The sequence below is a fragment of the Haliotis rufescens genome, unplaced genomic scaffold, assembly GCF_023055435.1.
Source record: "Haliotis rufescens isolate VD_foot unplaced genomic scaffold, xgHalRufe1.0.p SCAF_13, whole genome shotgun sequence".
Lineage (NCBI taxonomy): Eukaryota > Metazoa > Mollusca > Gastropoda > Lepetellida > Haliotidae > Haliotis > Haliotis rufescens.
The window spans coordinates 1,171,196-1,190,903 of record NW_025963813.1 but is presented as its reverse complement, the minus strand read 5'-3'; the positions used below and the strand labels follow the sequence as shown (position 1 = coordinate 1,190,903).

Genomic DNA, 19,708 nt, shown 5'->3' with positions numbered 1-19,708 from the left:
ATGTGTCTTATTAACACGAGACGTTGATATGATTTTACAGTATAAAATAAAATAGTCAAGGGGAAGGGTCGGGATGCAACAACCGCATGAACAGCTATCACAGGAAGCGGACATAAAAGAACTATTACACGACCTTCACTCTTTCACTGCGCTTCAAATGTGGTGTCCAGTTTTGTCTCAATTTTGTAATGATTGAGTGACGTGTGTGTGTGTGTGTGTCAGACTAACATGTAGTCTCCGAAATGAACTAATTTTACAGAAAAAACAGTTGTTAATCTCTCTCTGTGTGTGTGTGTCTCTCTCTCTCTCTCTCTCTCTCTCTCTCTCTCTCTCTCTCTCTCTCTCTCTCTGTCTCTCTCTCTCTCGATCGATCGATCGATCGAATGTTAAACTCGGACACAGTATACTAATCCCCAGCCGACCAGTCCTTGTTCCATGCTCTTAATAACTTGCAATGACTTTTGGTATGATGCGGTCGGGAATCGAACCACCGACCTTCCGCTCTCCTGGCAGACGCTCTATCCACTGCACCACGCTTTAGGATAAGAACCTCCATCAGACATTCCTTGAAATGACTGTTCGATTCCTGTTCCTATAAACTCTAAGTCCGTAAAACACTGACAAGAAAACAATACTCAACGGTAACAACCGCCTTTATTAGGTGAGTGAGTGAGTTTAGTTTAACGCCGCATTAAACATTATGTCAGTTGTGTCATAGCATGTCATCGGGCATTAAGAATATGAAAACATGAAAATAATATTTCCTTACACAATTAACAATTAATGACTTTTCCGTTCATAAGAATGTGTTCTTGCTATCGACCACTGGTTTCTATATTGGCGCAATGTTACAGTTGTAACAGTGAGGCAACATTTTAACTTAACAACAAACACAACGTACTGTAAACGTTTAAGATTTGTTTGTTTGTTTGTTGCTTAACGCACCACTCAGCAATATAACAGCTGTATGACGGCGGTCTGTGAATAATCGAGTCTGGACCAGACAATCCAGTGATTGACATCATAAGCATCGATCCACGCATTTGGGATAGGATGACATGCATCAACCAAGTCAGCGAGCCTGACCACCCGATCCCGTTAATCGCCTCTTTCGACAAGCATATTCGCCTTTTAGGGCAGGCATGGGTTGCTGAAGACCTGTTCTCGTTTCAGAGACTATGCCGGGCGCTTTGGGTGTAACGGGATATCATATTGGAACGACAAATAACATTGATCATCTACGCGATCTCCAACAAGCAGCGTGCAGATTTCTCCCATACATATTTCCCTTGACAGGCTGACTTCTTCACACGTGAACGCTCCTTGCTTCACCCGTGTGAAACGTAAACACCATTTTTCACAAACCGTTCTTTCATAAAGGCTTTTTTTAACTGGTCATTCAATCTTTATTCAATGAAAAGGAAAGGAAAGCCGACGACTGTTGTGTTTGTACAGCCAGGCGACTGATTGTTATCAGACTTGGCGTGACGACGTAAGACATTTTCTTTCCCTGGGATATGAGCCAGAAGTCGAGAGGTGCAACAAGTTAGAGTGACCGGCGCTGATTCAATGACGTAATTTGTCCCCTTATGAAAACAGGCGTGTCAGTGTAAAGAATCAGTTCGTGGTTGATGGATGGAAAATCATGCAGTGCACACGTGAAGTTGTACTTATACCGAGAGTACATTCACACACAAAAGAATCCGATGTTATTTGAACACAAATACTGCACACATACACTGAATGGCTTTCTCTGGAACTTATAATGATATGCTTATTAACATAAAACAATATGAATAGATGCAGTACTAATAGCAGCAGTAGCTGCAGCAGTATTTATAACAGTAATAGCATCAGTTGTAGTGGAAGTAGTTAAATCAATAGTAGTAGTAGTAGTAGTAGTAGTAGTAGTAGTGGTGGTGGTGGCGGCGGCGGTAGCACAAGCAGTGGTAGCGGTAGCAGTGGCAGCGGTGGTGGTAGTTGGAGCGGTAGTGGTAGATGGAGCGGTGGTGGCGGCGGTAACACAAGCAGTGGTAGCGGTAGCAGTGGTAGTGGTAGCAGTGGCAGCGGTGGTGGTAGTGGGAGCGGTGGCGGAAGCAGCAGTGGTGGTGGTGATGCTGCTGCTGCTGATGATGATTCATTATAAATACTACACCAGCTGATATTTAAACAAATGTATATCCTTTACTGACGTGGGCATAGGTCCTACACCAGCTGATACTTAAACAATATATCCATGTGTATATACTTCCTGCTGACAGAGACAGATGGGTGATACCACACTGGATGATGTTAAACCACGGATGCTGAAACTTGTGTACAACTGCACGTCTGTATATATGCATCTAGAAGTTTAAGTACCATTGTCCTATAAGCACAACCATACACTTGAACCCTCTCCAGCCAGCGTACTGTCACGACATCGTTCCCTTTGTAAACAAACAAAACCGAATGTGTTTCTTTTCACGTTCCGCAAGGTAGTTCAAACTCGGTATCGGGTTACTTGGTGTAGGGCGCTTGGTAACAACGATGTTATTATCTGAAAGATAATTACGCGGGCTTTATATGGTAGTGTAAGTACCCAAACTACTGACCCGTCAAGTGAAGGCAAACCTACATCAGATGAACCACGGAACACGTACCTTTAAATACAATAAAACATATTAACTCATGTATCTACGGAACCATTTTAGGGCCACTTGATTTTCTTTTCTTGAAGTTTATTGATAATGAGTTTAATTTCAAGAATCTATTTTAAAATCTTAAGATACTAAGGTGATTTTCCAAGATACAATCTTTGAAATTTCAAGTTAAAATCTTAAAATTTCAATTTAGTTTCTTGAAATTTCAACTTAGTATTTTGAAATTTGAATTAAGTATCTTGAAACAGTTGAAAATGTTACAAACAAATGGTCCTAAAAGGCTTCTTCCGTTTGTATCGGCCCCGGAGGATACATGGGTCAGTATCGTTTTATATTTTTTTTAAAGTTACGAATTCCTGCAGCTGAGCCAATGTCTACAAAATCAGCTGGAGACACCCTCGTTGTTGATTTGTTATTCTCGTTAAGGGCTCGAAGTTTGTTTTTGCCAACTTTGAAACTGGATTGATAAACGCGCTTTGGATGAGTTTGGTGAAGATGGTAGATAGGTTTAGCTACAGTAATTGCATGAACGGGGAAGCGGGGAGGCTTTGCATCTGCTGACTTACTTTGAGTATTCTGGTCAAATCTCCAGAGATTAAGAATGATGAATGTGTGTCAAATGAAGATTATTGTCTGGAATATTAACAGAGTTCCGACACCTCTAGCATATGCATGCTAAGAAAGGTATGCATCTAGAAAATGTCATCAGCGCCTGTGCGATAGATGAGGGTTTCTCTGTTGTGATTTTAGATGAATGCTGTACGTCGCTAATGGAAGGGTACTCACGAAAACAGTTGTGTAGTTTAGTGTAATCGAAACTCAAATTGGAAAGTAAACTCATTTTTGGGGTACAATGTGTGAAGCTCATTTCTTGTGTCCCCCGACGTGATATTGCTGGAATATTGCTGAAAGCGGCGTAAAATCTCACTCACTCACCCATAACTGTACGTCCCTAGATATCACAACACTAGGGGGCACGGGTGGCCCAGTCGTCTTAGTCGCCGCGATTCGCTGTGCAGAGTTGCGTCCCTTGGGCACGCCAGAAACCTATAATTGTGGGATCGAATCCCGGTTCACCTCGATTATGTTTCTAGGTTTGTCAGCACCATACCCGTGCTCGTGGGTTTCACCGAAGTGGTAAACGTCCGAGACCTGCATCACTTAGGGCTTTCCTCCCACATTAAGCTGACACGCCGTGATATGAGTGGAATACTGTTAACAGCGGCATTAAACCCAACTCACTCACTCACTCACTCACAACAGTAGCCTGTCTCACAGTCCCTGAACAATATTAATTTCGTTTTCGCCCAACCCTTACTGTACTTCTATATCCCTAAATGAAGCAAGTCTAGATTTTCCACAGGTTCACGTTCAATTTAATGTAGTTGCTTGTTTCTGTCAAAATTATATATTTTAAGAGACTAAGCGTTATTCTATCACAACAGCCCCGCCGTGTAGTTGTGTAGACTAAAATTTGAAATGAAAAATGATTTGAGGTTTATCACAGATTGTCTTGTAGTTCTGCAGGAGTTAAATGAAACTGTTAACTAACTCTAGCTGTGCAGGTGTTTTTAGAAGTCTATATTTCCTCTCACGTCCAAATCCTATACTACAAGAAGCTCCATGGTTGCCCCAAAACAACCGTTCCCCCAAAAAACAATCTGGTATCTATCTCCAAATATAACTTTATACCCACCATTCACGTCACACCAATATAAAACGTTAGCCCTTTAAAATTTATCATGCACAAGAAAGCTCCACCAATCGACGGCTTGATCAACTCGATCTACTTATCTTTAGTGTAAATATAACGGATTCGCGACCCGATTACCAGAATGCACCATTCTTGTTATAACACACAGCCATGTAAGCAAATACTATTCCACTGTTGGTATAACACGGCGGCGTTAAAATTAGCGATAACTATCAAGAAAATTAGCAGTGTGTTGAGAAGAGTGTTATGTCGGGGGAGTTTGTCGTATACGACTATGCGCGTTAAAGCGAAGTTCATGTCGCCTCGTTGATTGTGGGAGGAATGGAAGTTCGTGGGTAGTTGTGAAAAAGTTAGTCAAGTCAATATCGGACTAAATACTCAATCAACAACGATGTCGCTGGATAGAAGAGAAGTAAGGAGAAGAAGGTCTTCGTCCTTCCGTCTGTCATTCAGGAAGAAAAACAGTGAGTGATTACCAAGTGTTACAATTGAGATAAAGGTTCATGTCAGTCGATTTGCTGTTGCGACTTGCCATTCAGACCAGCATGCTATTTTATCAGTGCACTGAACGACTACTGTGGGTCAGTTGTTGTTCATAGCAGCTGATATGTCATATTGATGGAGAGTTATGAAATCAACAACTTGTCGATTTCATACATGTACATTTCGCTACCTGTGCCACGTTCACGTCGCATCGAGGAAGACGTGTTATTATATCGGATTTAAAGGTGATTTCTGCTCATCAATACTACTAAAACTTCCAATCCGCCTTACCCAATACATATATTATGTGAAAAACATTTTTTTTTAAATAATATCCTATTTAGGTGTGTATTTTAGTGCAAATTGTACGCCACAGTAAGGAAATATGTTTTGTCATCGTACCCGTGCACTAAATGAAACTGTCAAATTTAAAAATGCGCCACTTAAATTTGAGACAGTTATGCATCACCTATTTGATTTAATTTCACACCAGCTTAAGGCATGGGAGTGGTATAATGGTAGGATATCAAATATACTTGACATCGCTAAATTCACGCTCGTTATAATGGCTTGTCGATATTAGTCATGTGTAAGTGAGATACGTCAATAATGAGCAATAGACATGCTGAATGAACACACACCACGTGGGTGGCGGGACAGCTGTTGGATTCAGGTGACACAATGGGTATTGAATTTAAATGTCGAAACGATCTGGTTGAATTTTTTAAACACGAATTTATATCAGTTTTGACAAGGAAATCACAAAGGTGTAAACTGGTTTGAGTGTTGTGATATCAACAAGGTTGACACAACAAATGTGAGGAAAATACTAATGATGTAATCCACGGTCTGGTTATGATGAAAGGTATTTGTGATGAATGAGTGAGTGAGTGAGTGAGTATGGTTTTACGCCGCTTTTAGCAATATTCCAGCAATTTCACGGCGGGGGACACCAGAAATGGACTTCACACATTGTACCCATGTCGGGAATCGAACCCGGGTCTTCGGCGTTACGAGCGAACGCTTTAACCACTAGGCTACCCGACCGCCCCTATTTGTGATGACAGGTAAATATAAGGAGTTCTGACATGCTTATACTGGTGATCATGATTATTACAATGATGATGACCCGGTGATGATCCTCAAGTAACCATGATGAGGAAGTTATGCTATGTGATGACTTTGAAGACGAGAAGATGGTGATGACGTGAAGAAGGTGATAACGAAATGATAGTGATGACGTAAAGACGGTGATGACGTTATGACGGTGTTGACGTGAAGGTGGTGATGACGTAAAGGTGGTGACGTTATGATGGTGCTGACGTGAAGGTGGTGCTGACGTAAAGGTGATGACGTTATGATGGTGCTGACGTGAAGGTGGTGATGACGTAATGTGATCACGCTTTTTTGGTTTGGTTTGTTGTTTAACGCCGCGAGGTTGAGATATTTGTGAACCATTTCGTGAGTCGGAAAGGGGGGGGGGGGGGGGGGGGGGGAGTCTCTTGGGTATGGGAAGTCACTGTAGCAGAACAGGTCTTTGGGTGAGTTGGTGGTCAGAGTGTCGAATGCCCGCGCACCCTGGCCTTCTCGGTATCTCTCTGTGTAGTACCATATTCCGCCTACAATATCACAACATTAATTTTGGATGTAAGCGTTTTGTTTGTTTGTTGTTTAACGCCGCTCACAACAATATTCGAGCTATATGATTTGTTTGTATGTTTGTGTTTTAACGCCGCACTCAGCAATATTCCAGCAATGTGACGGTGGTCTGTAAATAATCGGGTCTGGACCAGACAATCCAGTGATTAATATCATGAGCATCGATCCACGCAATTGGGATCGATTACATGCATCAACCAAGTCAGCAGATCCCGGGGTAGAATAGGTCTTCGGCAACCCATGCTTGCCGTAAAAGGTGACTGTGCTTGTCGTAAAAGGCGACTAACGGGATCGGGTGGTCAGTCTCGCTGACTTGTTTGATGTATGACATCGATCCCAATTGCGTGGATCGATGCTCATGATATTAATCACTGGATTGTCTGGTCCAGACTCGATTATTTACAGACCGCCGTCATATAGCTGGGATATTGCTGAGTGCGGCGTAAAACAACAAACCAAACAAACCAACCAAGTCAGCGAGTCTGACCACCCGATCCCGTTAGTCGCCTCTTACGACAAGCATAGTCGCCTTTTAGGGCAAGCATGGGTTGCTGAAGACCTATTCTACCCCGGATCTTCACGGGTCATGTGATCACGTAAAGAAGGTGATGACGGGAAGGTGGTACTGACGTAAAGGTGATGACGTTAAAAAGGTGCTGACGTGAAGGTGGTGATGACGTGAAGGTGATGACGTTAAAAAGGTGCTGATGTGAAGAAGGTGATGACGTTATGATGATGCTGACGTAATGTTTTCACGTAAAGAAGGTGATGACGTAATGATGGTGATGACGGGAAGGCGGTGGTGACTTCGTGAGGGTAATGGCGGGATGAAGGTGGCTACGTGATGATGGTGATGAAGGTGATGAGGATGGAGTGAATTATGATGATTCAGTTAAGCTGACGCATTTGACGACGATGATGTAGAGGTGAAGTGAGTGATGACGATGACAACGATGCTGATTATAACGATGCTGCTACTGCTGATGATGATGTATTATGGTGATGTCATTGGGCGATGATCATGGAAATGATGGTGGGGATGATGATGTACATGGAGTGATGATGATGACGTAATGTGGATGTTGATGATGATGAAGATTAAGATGGTGACTGAAGTGCTCGGCGTTGTAAGGCCAGGGCGGTCGCAGTGTATACAATGCTAACTCGACAAGACTGACACCACAATACATCAAGGACGGGATGTCTGACTTTAATTATATTTTGTCTGGTATGAATGGTTCACTGGTGGGCGTTGTCGACTTAGAAAGGAAATCAATTAACTGCAGGCACGATCGCGACCACCGGAGAGGGGATGCATAAGTTAAATCAGTCGCGGCGGTTTGATGTTGTTAACATGCCGGACGCTGATACACCTGCTGGGTCTACTACTTCTACTACTATTGCCACCATGTCTACTACTTCTACTACTATTGCCACCATGTCTACTACTTCTACTACTATTGCCACCATGTCTACTACTTCTACTACTATTGCCACCATGTCTACTACTTCTACTACTATTGCCACCATGTCTACTACTTCTACTACTATTGCCACCATGTCTACTACTTCTACTTCTATTGCCACCATGTCTACTACTTCTACTATTTGTTTTCCATGTCTGCTACTACCACTGATACATGTACTACTGCCTCTTGATATTTATATTAATAATGATAATTAAAAATAGAAATTATGTGAATTCATTCACAAATGCATAACATCATTAATTTACGGGAATAACCATTTTAAACAAATACGCCAGAAATATCTTAACTTATTTTCAAAATATAATTTGTACTATCACAGCATTGTTTGCATCAGTATAACAGTGCGCGTTATTCATCTCCACTTGAGTGTCAGAAGTCGCCCTGGCTGACTCTATGTTTAGCGCTGGTTGTATCCTGGTAAAGTGTGTCGGCGGATTTCCTTCATCGCTGCTTGATGACCCTGGCTACAGGCCGACAGCCAGCATGGAACCGAACCGAAACACGTGTACACTGTACAGTGCAGGCGTGACAGTGACCGCTGATAGCATGTGATTTTGTTGGGCTTATTGGCATCCCACAATTAGTTAAGATAAAATTGTGTTTCATGTTTGTAGGATCAAATTTAATCGATGAAGGCTCCCCTAGCCATGGACATGTTGTTTTTTGTATTAGTGATCTTTAGCACGCCGAAATACACATCAATACAATATGATGATGATGACGACGACGACGACAACGACGACGATGATGACGACGACGACGATGATGATGATGATGAGAATGACGATGAAGACGACGATAGTGGTGATTGATGATGAGGGTGAGGATTGATGAAGATATGATTGATATCGGATACCTTTAAATGAATGAGTGAGGGAAATGTTAATATCGGGCCTTCTGAGCCTAATATTTGTGTGTTTGTTTGTTGTTTGACGCCGCACTCAGCAATATTCCAGCTATATGACGGCGGTCTGTAAATAATCGAGTCTGGACCAGACAATCCGGTGATTGTCATCATGAGCATCGATCCTTGCATTTGGGATACGATGACATGCATCAACCAAAACAGCGAGCCTGTCCATCCGATCCCGTTAGTCGCCTCTTTCGACAAGCTAAGCCTAATAAAGGAAGAGCATTCAACAGAAACACAACATCAGTCTCAAAATAATTCAACCCGTCAGTCTCTCAAACCGACACTGATACAATATAAAATACAATGCAGTTTGGCAAGTCTAAATTTCTTCACTTTGTATAAAGATATTCTCTGGGCTCCTTTCTATTATATATTAACAGACAAAATAACCATAAATTTTCATTTCCGAAACTAAATGACAGTCAACCAACCCGTCTCCGTCCCATGTTGTGGCTACTGCGACAACGGCCGATTCCCCAATCCATACACTCGTCAAATAAACACTCGTCCCTGGCCAAATACCGCGAAGTTAGGGACCTACGTGTCCATCCTCGGTATACATCCTTGTCCCCCGACTAAATCCTTTCGGGGCTGCTCCACGTGTGCTCGCTTTGTAAACACTTCTGTCGTTGAACGTTTACACCGACCAAACAGATGATCCACAGCCGCAGATAGCTGATCGGTCAGTTGTCCAGTTAGTTGACTTCTGTGTGTGGTCACTTTGATCTCACAAACTAAACAAAAACAAATGAGGAAACAGCTTTGGGCTATTCTGAAAACCCATCCAGTTAAATTTCTTATGGGACAATTCCCTTTCTTATGGTGAGTTGAGGTGAAATTGGGTTTACGTCGCGTCCAAGATTATTGCACCTATAAAGCGACGTGCATGCACGTGTATGTGTGTGTGGCTGCTTGTACTAGTCCGGGCAAATGCCGGTTTTATAGTGTTAGCCCACTGAGATACCATGCCGCAGTTTAACATGAATACCCCACTCAGACACAGTATACTGAGCCGACCAGTCCTTGTTTTAGACCTTTAATGCTGAGCAGACAGGGTAACAATAATTACCATCTTTTAAAGTCTTTTGGTATGACGCGGCCGGGGATCGAACCCCGGACCTTCCGCTGTCCGGGCGGACGCTCTACCACTTGACCACGGGGGCGGTCCCATGTCTCCTGTAACAGTTACTTTTTTAACCACACACGTTATTCAGGACACCTAACATGATCAAAGAAGAATGTTGTTTTGTAAAACCGAAGGCCAATTTAATCGTATACATTATATTCTGAAACACATTATTTTCTAAAGAAGTATTTTCTCCTTTTTGTGCCATTTATATCACTGCCTTCAGCATTCGTGACCACTCGGGTCATTCCGGAACAAACCGATTGCCGTCCGGGGTTTACGGAGAAAAACGATTGGTAACGAAGGTTCAGTTACGTGAACATCTGCAGCTCTCCGTCAAACATCTCGATCAGCTAAATTCTGACTACCAGCAAAGAGTGCGTCTTATCTTCAAAAGTTTTCCGTCATACACGAACCATGTGCCCCTTACTGATAAAGTGTCCTCGCTGTTTTCATGAAGTACGACTTCAGCTGTAAACCACGACAGTTGAGATTTGGCCAATCTCGATAAACTGTAATAAAGATATGTTTAATCGCTCGACCGCCACATCTTTGTCGCCCTGCCAAGATGTTATTTCTCTGCTTATGTTAATATTTGTTAATATTGCGTCTTGATAGATACACGGGATATGAGTAAAAGACTTAGCTTGTAAGAACCTGCCACACACACCACAATTCTGTTGGTTTTCTCCCGCGGCGTTAAAGCTAAAACAACATAATGACAGTTTAGAAATCGTCGGTAGATAATGTTTGTATATATAACTCTGGAATTTCATATAAGAAGTATATTTATTTAGTGACGGAAATATTAATAATGTGAAAAACGTCCATGGTATTGTCGTGTGAAATGAGTTTTATCTATCTATGCAGAACGGCACATTCCACTGATCCTTGGCAAACGTCTCTGAACATGTGTTACATAGCACAAGTATTCCACATTCCGCAAGCAGTCCCACATTTAGCAAAGAGACCCTTATTTCATTGGAGATCCGCATTTAATGTGCATATTTATTATGCGCCAAATCCACACCCCAAAGCATGCTCAACACGCTACATTATTACCCGGACAACCAGTTCAGTTTGCACTCGAATTCATTCTCAGCTCCCTGGAGAGTATACAACTCAAGCTGCCCCAGAGGCGCTAGACGTTTAGTATTCACACTACCATCTCATCCTACCTGGTACCCCTTCACTGCTGGGTGAACAGATACACATTTCAAACGAGGTCACTTGCCTTGGGAGACACTACATGTGCTACGGGGGGGGGGGGGGGGGGGGGGGGGGGAACAGAACCGCATCACTAGCAACTCTCAGGAGTCAAGTAACACGTGCCACCACATTTGACAAAGAGACTCACATTTCATTGTTTCACATTTCACAGCTTTACCCACAATTCACAGGCAGACCCACATTTTACAGGGAGCTGATCCCATGTCAAATGGAAGGGAGACCCACATTTTACAGGAAGTTGATCCAGTGTCAAATGGAAGGGAGACCCACATTTTACAGGGAGTTGATCCCGTGTCAAATGGAAGGGAGACCCACATTTTACAGGGAGCTGATCCCGTGTCAAATGGAAGGGAGACCCACATTTTACAGGGAGCTGATCCCGTGTCAAATGGAAGGGAGACCCACATTTTACAGGGAGTTGATCCCATCTCAAATGGAAGGGAGACCCACATTTTACAGGGAGCTGATCCCGTGTCAAATGGAAGGGAGACCCACATTTTACAGGGAGCTGATCCCATGTCAAATGGAAGGGAGACGCACATTTCATAGGAGCTCCATATTTCACAAAGAGGCCTACATTTAAATGAAAGCCAATATTTCACAGGGATACATTTATGTAATAGGAGCTCCACATTTTAAAGGGGGAGACACATTTTATAGGGTGTTCCACATTTCACAGGAGGACCCACATTTGAATATTTTCTACAACCACGAAAATCTGCACCCGATGCGGTTCCACTCAGACTCAAGCTTCGAACTCAAAGCAAGCTCAGCATTTCACATGATATATTTCACATGATATATTTCACATGATATATTTCACAGGAATTCCACATTTTACAGTGTCCCGGATTTGACAAGGAGCATTTCATTCTAGAAGGGGCCATTTCAAAGGCATGTATATTAATTACTACGATCATGTCAATCTGGATACCAGTTGAAAATACGTGGAACTGCTTGTGTATTTTGCCTGCATGTTCCTAACTAGACTAACATTTAGTTTATGAAATCTTATATGACACAATACCCTTCTGGACTCGAATAGAGCTAACTAGAGCTGGCTAGGCTTGTTTTGTATGCGTTTCTAGAATATATTTTTTAATAAAATAAATATATTCCACAGTTATGGTGCAGGACTAGTTCCTAACTGTTGTCAGTAAATAGTTGTTTACATATTTCTTCCATGTGTACATATTACAAACATATGGCGCCAACCCTTCTGCAAACATATGTTGTAAAATGAGTTGAACTTCAAAAATCATAAAGTTTTATGATCGAGATGGTCCGGCAATAGATGTTTAACCCTAGTACAGAGTGACACTTTCAATTCCACACAATGCACGTAACTGCAACATTAAAATGGAGATATGTGTGGGGGATTCTACAGAGAACCCTGACTCTTAAAAGAAAAACATGTGTTGAAGAATTTAAATCAATTTGCTGGTATACAAATGCACGACTTATTAAGTTGATATGTCAACTTGTACAATGACAATTTCGTTGTTGCCTGATAAGCATATCGATATAATTCTTAAATGAATGGTGGTCGTGTGCTTTACCGATTTACAAACACATTGTTCACATGGTAATTAGAGTTGCCTCCCTTACACCACACTTGTTTCCGCCGCTGGAATGGCATTTGTTTCCATCACATACGCACGCGAGGAAATGTTTGCATTTGACATTACGACATTGATTATGACTCATTAATCGATTATCTGCTGATGCCACGTTGACAGTGACGACATTCAATACGTCTTTTCAGGTGAGTCGATATTTTTAATTCATTCGCACTGCTTCTTTCAAGATTGGTGTCAGTAAGGGCCACTTTGTAACGTGCAGATACACAGACAGGTAGGACTATGCGTCTTATCGATTTTACTTTAGGCTTATATTTTTTACGATGCCTTTGAATTTACGCGCGCAGATGATGGTAAAACTTTCGCCCGTAAACCTGGAATTGTTTTTCACCATAACCCCTGGCTAGAAGTATTAAATACGTTGTTGAACAGGTTCTGGACATATTTAACTAAATTATTGATTATTGTTAAAATCTTAAGTATGCGTTAGGGACGGAAATCTTTCCCTGATGATATTTCAGCCAACAATTGCAGTTACTGAATGTATTAATTAATGACGGTATAAGAAGATACATGGTACCATAAGCCTTGGCTATCATGTCCCCCCCCCCCCCCCCCCCCCCCCCCCCCGGCCATCAGCACCACACACATACACACACACACACACACACACAGAGGCTTTGTATGTTACAGTTTCCACACACGTACACACACACAAAGTAACATATTTTTCACATCCCCATCCCCCAACACACACAGATTATTAAAAAACAGTCAAATTTATGATAATTGTACTGTCATTTCTTCGTTGAGAGAATTTTATGATCATTATAAGACACATGACACAGCTCATGTTTGAGAAATGTTAGATAGGCCTTATTGAATGGATAAATGCAAGACTTTGTAAACATGTTCTTTTGGGGATTTTATACTGTAACTTAATATTGTTGCCAGTAGCGAGACGTAAATAAATCCATGCTCATTTTTATGACACCTGAACAGGCTCCACCATGTTGTCTACATTGTCTACTGCTAGATACCCATTTTTGCTTAAATTGAGTATCACTTGATGGACTATTTCTATTTTTATCTTTGGTACACATGCATTAAATACCGGACACCTATCCGCTATGTTTGTTTGACGCTACTGATAAAGCAGCACGCGACAGTATCACTATTTGAAAAATAGGCTTCACTTACAAAAGCTTTTAATTCAAGCCGTTGAGTGGGGGGAAGGGCCCTTTGACTTTCATTTTTGAGCACTGCATGTTCAGGTGATGCTGTAGTGAAACTGGATGAAATACTGATTATTCATTTGTTCAGTTCCGTAAACGTATGCAGGGTTTTGCCTTGACCTTAAAAACTAAGGGTCAAGAGGACCCCCATTTACTAATTCCAAGGGTTTTTAAGGGAAATATGAGGGCATTGTAAAGTAATGAAGTGGTGTAGTGTACTGCATGTACTGTAAGATTTAGTCATTTCTTTAATCACAGGACCATTGTAATTCTTGTCAAGAATTTGGTACAATGCATATTCTTGTGCATCTTTCGAGATGCAATATATATTTTTTTGCGTCCATTCCATACATTTGTACATACTGGACGTTTCTGCTTCGCGTACAACCCTGCTTATGAATTCATCAGGTGTTGCAGAGCTCCAACATTAATATACTAATGGTTCAGGATGATGTTGAAGCTAATGAAGTTGCATTCCTTATTTCCATGTACCCGGTAGTAACCGAACAGATCAACATACTCAAATGTTCTACATTTGAAGGCAATATTGATTATGGCTTTTACTCAACTGATTCCAATAAAACCTCTGCGATGGAGAAGGATAAGGGAGACAACTCTACCAGGACTGAATCATCTGAAAAAGCAGTGATAAGTACTACATCAGTATGGAGATAGAAATTGACAACGGTAATGAATCACACGATGATACCATCTTATTACCTTATAACGAAGAAATCAATCTTTTCCACATGCCAAGATAAAGTGGAAAACATCCCTTTGAGTATCAAAGTACCGTATTCGACGTAATAAGCGCCCCGTTCTAATAAGCGCCCACGGCGACATTTGCTAAGATATTGGCTAGTGAACAATCCCAATTAGCACCCCTTCCGATTGATCAATGTACACAAGACTTATTTATTCGCGTATAATACGCACTCGTGTGTTATATGTACCCTTAATTATGGGCATTTAATTCTGGAAAAATATATCTGTCGTACAGAAATATTCAGGCTGTCAGGATAAACCACGAAATTTATCTTTCAACTCTGTTTTTTTCCACCAAAATAACATTCTAATAAGAGCCCCTTATTTCTAATTTTGAGAGCGCCCTGGGCGCTTATTACGTCGAATACGGTACTTCATGTTTGGTAGATCGACCAGTAATATTTTTTTTGCTGAACTGTTCTTTTTTGGTGTGTTTTTGTGGCTTTGTTTTGCGGTCACATGATGATCCAACTTTGTATTTTTATATAAGCGATAAACCTCGACTAATGCTTAGTCTCTGAAAATATATAATTTTGCTAGAAACAAACAACATTTAAACTGAAAAGGAGCCCCAGTGAGATGGGTGTGAATTTCTGGCAAATCTAGACTTGCTTCATTTAGGGCTATAGCATTACCAGTAAGGGGTGGGTGGAAGTGAAAATAACATGGCTCAGGGACTGAGAGACAGACTACAAAATACCCTCCTATGCAGGGATTCAAACAGCACCCTATGATCTGATATTGGATGACTTGTCATTAAACTGATCTCAAGATGGACACATGCCCTGCTACACATCGGTGGCTGGAGGGAAGGTCCTGTGGTTAATAACGGATTTGTTGGGGAAATGAGGACTAGATAAATGTGTTAATTACATTCAGATTTTAGAGCAGCAGGAAGTGTCTATTCCTTCTCTGGGTTTTCCTACCTTCCTGTAACAGGTAATCGCATTCATCATAGTTAGGCAAAACTTTTGTATTTTTTGGTTCATTGATTTGATTTACTGGAGCAAAAAGACACGATGAGAAATTAATCCACCTTTGATTGATTTGAAACATTGAGATACAATGACAAAAATCATACAAATTTTAAGTCAAATTTAGCTTTCAGGAAATAGTTGATCCAGTCCATTGAATACATTGGAATTACTGGACGAGTTACCTTTAGATAACGTTTTTATTATGAGTGTATTTCTCAGTGTATATAATGAGTGAAAGGGAGTGACAGTTGAAACTTTGAGTTCGACATTACAAGGTTCAACTGTATATATATATATACATTCTGAAATACACAAGTTGAAACACTATGGTTTCTGATGGGGACGAGTGTAGTGATTTATTTATTACTCACTTCAGCCTTGCACAGTATTGAAATGCAGCCTTGAAAAAGTCTGCCTTTGGGTTCCTCGTTTTTAAAATAATACTTCTAGTTCTACGCTGTTTCGGGTAACTTCTAATTAGCGTGTTCGTGTGCTGCCCCAATGAGTCACATGACCTCAGAACAGTGATACATGTCTAGGTTACAAGATGTTGCACATAAGTGCATTGTTCACTGCAGCGGAGGTCATGTATATACATTGATGCTGTTTTCAGTCAGTAAGAAAAGATCTGTCAACACATTTGTATGCTGAAAAAGCTACGTTGGATAATTCCACACAGTGTATTACTGTTGGGTTGTCAGATTTCTTCATGCATATTTGTATGCAAGCAACTCAAAATTGATTGGGTTATGGGGATTAGTTTGTGCATTTTATGCAAATACTGTATTTATCTGCAGCTCTGGTATGATATTTGCTGAGTTAAACGTCCTGCTCCAAAAAGCTCCCGAAATTGACACGACAGCTCTGTTTTCTTATAAAAATTACATATTTTTTCAACAAAGTGACATATCAGTGTAGAAGGAGTGTACGAATTGCCTTGTGACTTTTAAAAAAAATGTTTTAGTTTCATTAAAACGCTTGTTTTAATAAGTGTCCTTCTTTGGAATGTTTGTTTCCCAAGTGCCCACTGTGCTTATTGCAATGAATACGGTAGATACCATGCCTGTGATTTATTCTCAAATCCTTGTTCACATATCTTTATAAATGATGTGAATGGAAAACTAGAGGATAGACAGTCAGCTATACCTTCATTAAAACAACCGAAATGATGAAGTTGTAACTGACCAAATCTAAGTAACCATGGTAACAGGTATTTGTGATGCGGCTGGTGGGGCATGTTTGTTTTTTGTGACTCATTTGCCATTCTAAATCTACTTGAGCTTGACCGCCATCAGGCACGCCCTTGCCTTAATCACGTGATGGGATGGGCTTAATGAGAGGAATGTATTGTTTACATCCGTTGATACCTCTTGTTTTGTCTTTTGAAATTAGCGTTAATATATACTACTCAAAAGAAGTTAAAGAACCCCAGATTCTTTAAAATTGCCTTGACAGATTAACTATAGTAATGTTAGGTCAGATTAACTATAGAAATATGAAAGAATTGGGTGTTATTTAACCTCTTTTTGTAGTGTGTCTGTCTATATATATTAGACTTTTTCTTTTTCCAAATTGACATTAAGCCAAGTTGAGATGTATGAGCGTTTGAGTATCATGTTAAGGTTTAGTTCTTCCATGTTTGTTTTAAATCTTGTGAATTTCATAATTACCTTCGTTAATTTCAGTGGGGTTGAAATTGACAAGCACCTGTCAACAGACATGTCAGTGCTGTATGGCTAGTTATCATGTACTTGTCAAGACCAATCACTTACACTGCTAATTTATCAGCTTTATAGGATTCCGCTCCTGTTTACATAGTGGGACTGGTAATCAAGGCAGATCCCTGAAGAGAGAGGCTACACATAGATCTATATTCCCCCCAGGCCAACACCGGACAGCGGCTATTTCAGGGCTAATCACTGGATACTTGGATAGTACTGGTAGCTATATCCAGGTAGAGATCCGATTGTTGAGAGAAAATTCCGCATATTCAGGTTCGTGTGGTGAAGACATTTATGATTCTGGCATATGTAGTGATTAACCCATTTCTGGGACAATTGCTTCCAAAACATAATGTTAAGTATATCATTGTTACTAATGATTCTTCAAATATGTACGTGGGACAAAGTTAGTATGTTGAGATTAGGCAAAATTCCTTCAGGGATAATTCACCTGATCATATCAGTTTAAGATGAATAATAAATCTAAACAAGGAAAATGTAATTCCTAAAACACCTGGTGATTCTGAATCTTCTACAAATTTTAAAAGATGATTTTCAGCGATCCAGTCATATTAGTTTCACCACCGTTTTTACTTTTGCACAAGGTGGAATCAGTTTCGACAGATAATCGAGACTGATAATTCTCCGGTGTTGACATTTTTGTTTAAATGCCTCCATTTAAACCTCAACTGATAGTGAATCATTGTCTTTGTGAATAGATGTATATAGTCTTTTGAGCAACTAAATGGGATACAATAGTTAATAATTTAGTGTGTTTAGCTTGTTTTGTGTTGTCAGGGTTTCAGATTGGTTAAATTTTTAGAATGTTGACTGATAGTTATCTAAAATATTCTGATAATTTTTCTATTATGGCATAGAATAATGCTAAAATCGTGAAATTGTCCAAATGGCATTTAATCACAGTAAGTTTCATGTCAAAATAAATGTTTACATCTCAATTGATAGCAATGTTTGAAAAACATTTTTTATTTTGGTGATAATCAAACATGGGGTGTGTTCAAGATGTCTGCTGCTGTATCCTCCAGAAAGTAGAAACCTGTTTTTATAAAGATCCAGGGTTGGCCAGAATTATGTGTGGGATGTGACTTATGCCCCACCACAAACTTATACAGAGCTCCAGATAAGCTGCGTATCTGCGTAAAATACGCATCAGAAATGCAGAAATACGCAGTAAAATAATACGCAATGAACATTACAGATACGCTACAAAAATAAAACTTGTGCGTATATTCAAAATATGGTGAAGTAACCCTGCGTAGTCGATTAGCAAATCAGCAACTTACGGTATTTTGAAATTATAAACAGACATTCCGTCAACCTTGCCAAACTCCACGATGACAGTTACATCATGATTATTTGCCATCACACTTTCTTGTGGAAGTATCGTGGTATTTTTGAGTCCTATAAAGCTCTCAACCCACACAACACCAATTTGCAGGGACTAGATAAATAGTGTTTTTAAATATTTAACTTAAATACCCACATGTGTAAAAACTAGTGGGTAACAGAAATGTGAATACCCAGATAGAATAGCTGATACGCAGTGATTTTAAAATGCATGGGTAAAATACCCACAACACCAAAAGCTTATCTGTAGCTCTGTTATAGGAGCCATATGGAAATATCATAAACTATATTTTCCATTATCAGCATGTACACATATTGTTTTTTGCAATTTATATATATATGACATATTTGAGAAAACATTTTTTTTTTCAGTTGATTTCCAGTTCCTTCAATGTTGGTCTTCATTAAATTTTTGCTGTAATTTTGGAAATGTTAAGTTTGAAAAAAAACCATGTCAAAGGTATAATGATCTGTCGATATTTCATTATCTGAAAATATTTCAAAAAGTAAGTTGTAGAGTCTTCTTGATTAGTTTCTTTATTGCTACATTCCATGTTTATTGTCAATTTTATCATCCCTCCTGTTTCCTATTGAGAATAAACCTGCAATTTCTCCAAGTTGACTAGGAACATATCTCTTAATCAAGACAGTATTCAGGAATAAATCTTGTCCTTATCTGCAAATGTGAGCACATGAAAGAAGTGCCTTCCATGTTGGTATCAGTTGTTATTGATTGTATTGATTAAGACAAAGACGTTGATTGCAGTCATACTCGTCCATTTCGCGATATTAGTTTGCTTGATGG

The 19,708-nt window shown here is 40.2% G+C and overlaps 1 protein-coding gene across 2 annotated transcripts in view; it reads left to right on the top strand.

Annotated features, from left to right (window-relative positions):
* The first annotated feature begins 4,656 nt into the window (after positions 1-4,656).
* LOC124148647 (ack-related non-receptor tyrosine kinase-like) overlaps positions 4,657-19,708 on the top strand; it is a 177,738-nt gene continuing 162,686 nt past the window's right edge. The window contains exon 1 of one of the 2 annotated variants that reach the window (XM_048394060.1): positions 4,657-4,820. In XM_048394060.1, the coding sequence (XP_048250017.1) occupies positions 4,748-4,820 (73 nt within the window). In that variant the 5' untranslated portion in view covers positions 4,657-4,747. Of the gene's footprint in view, positions 4,821-12,911; positions 13,023-19,708 lie in introns of those variants that run through there. The other variant, XM_048394066.1, reaches the window with a different exon arrangement.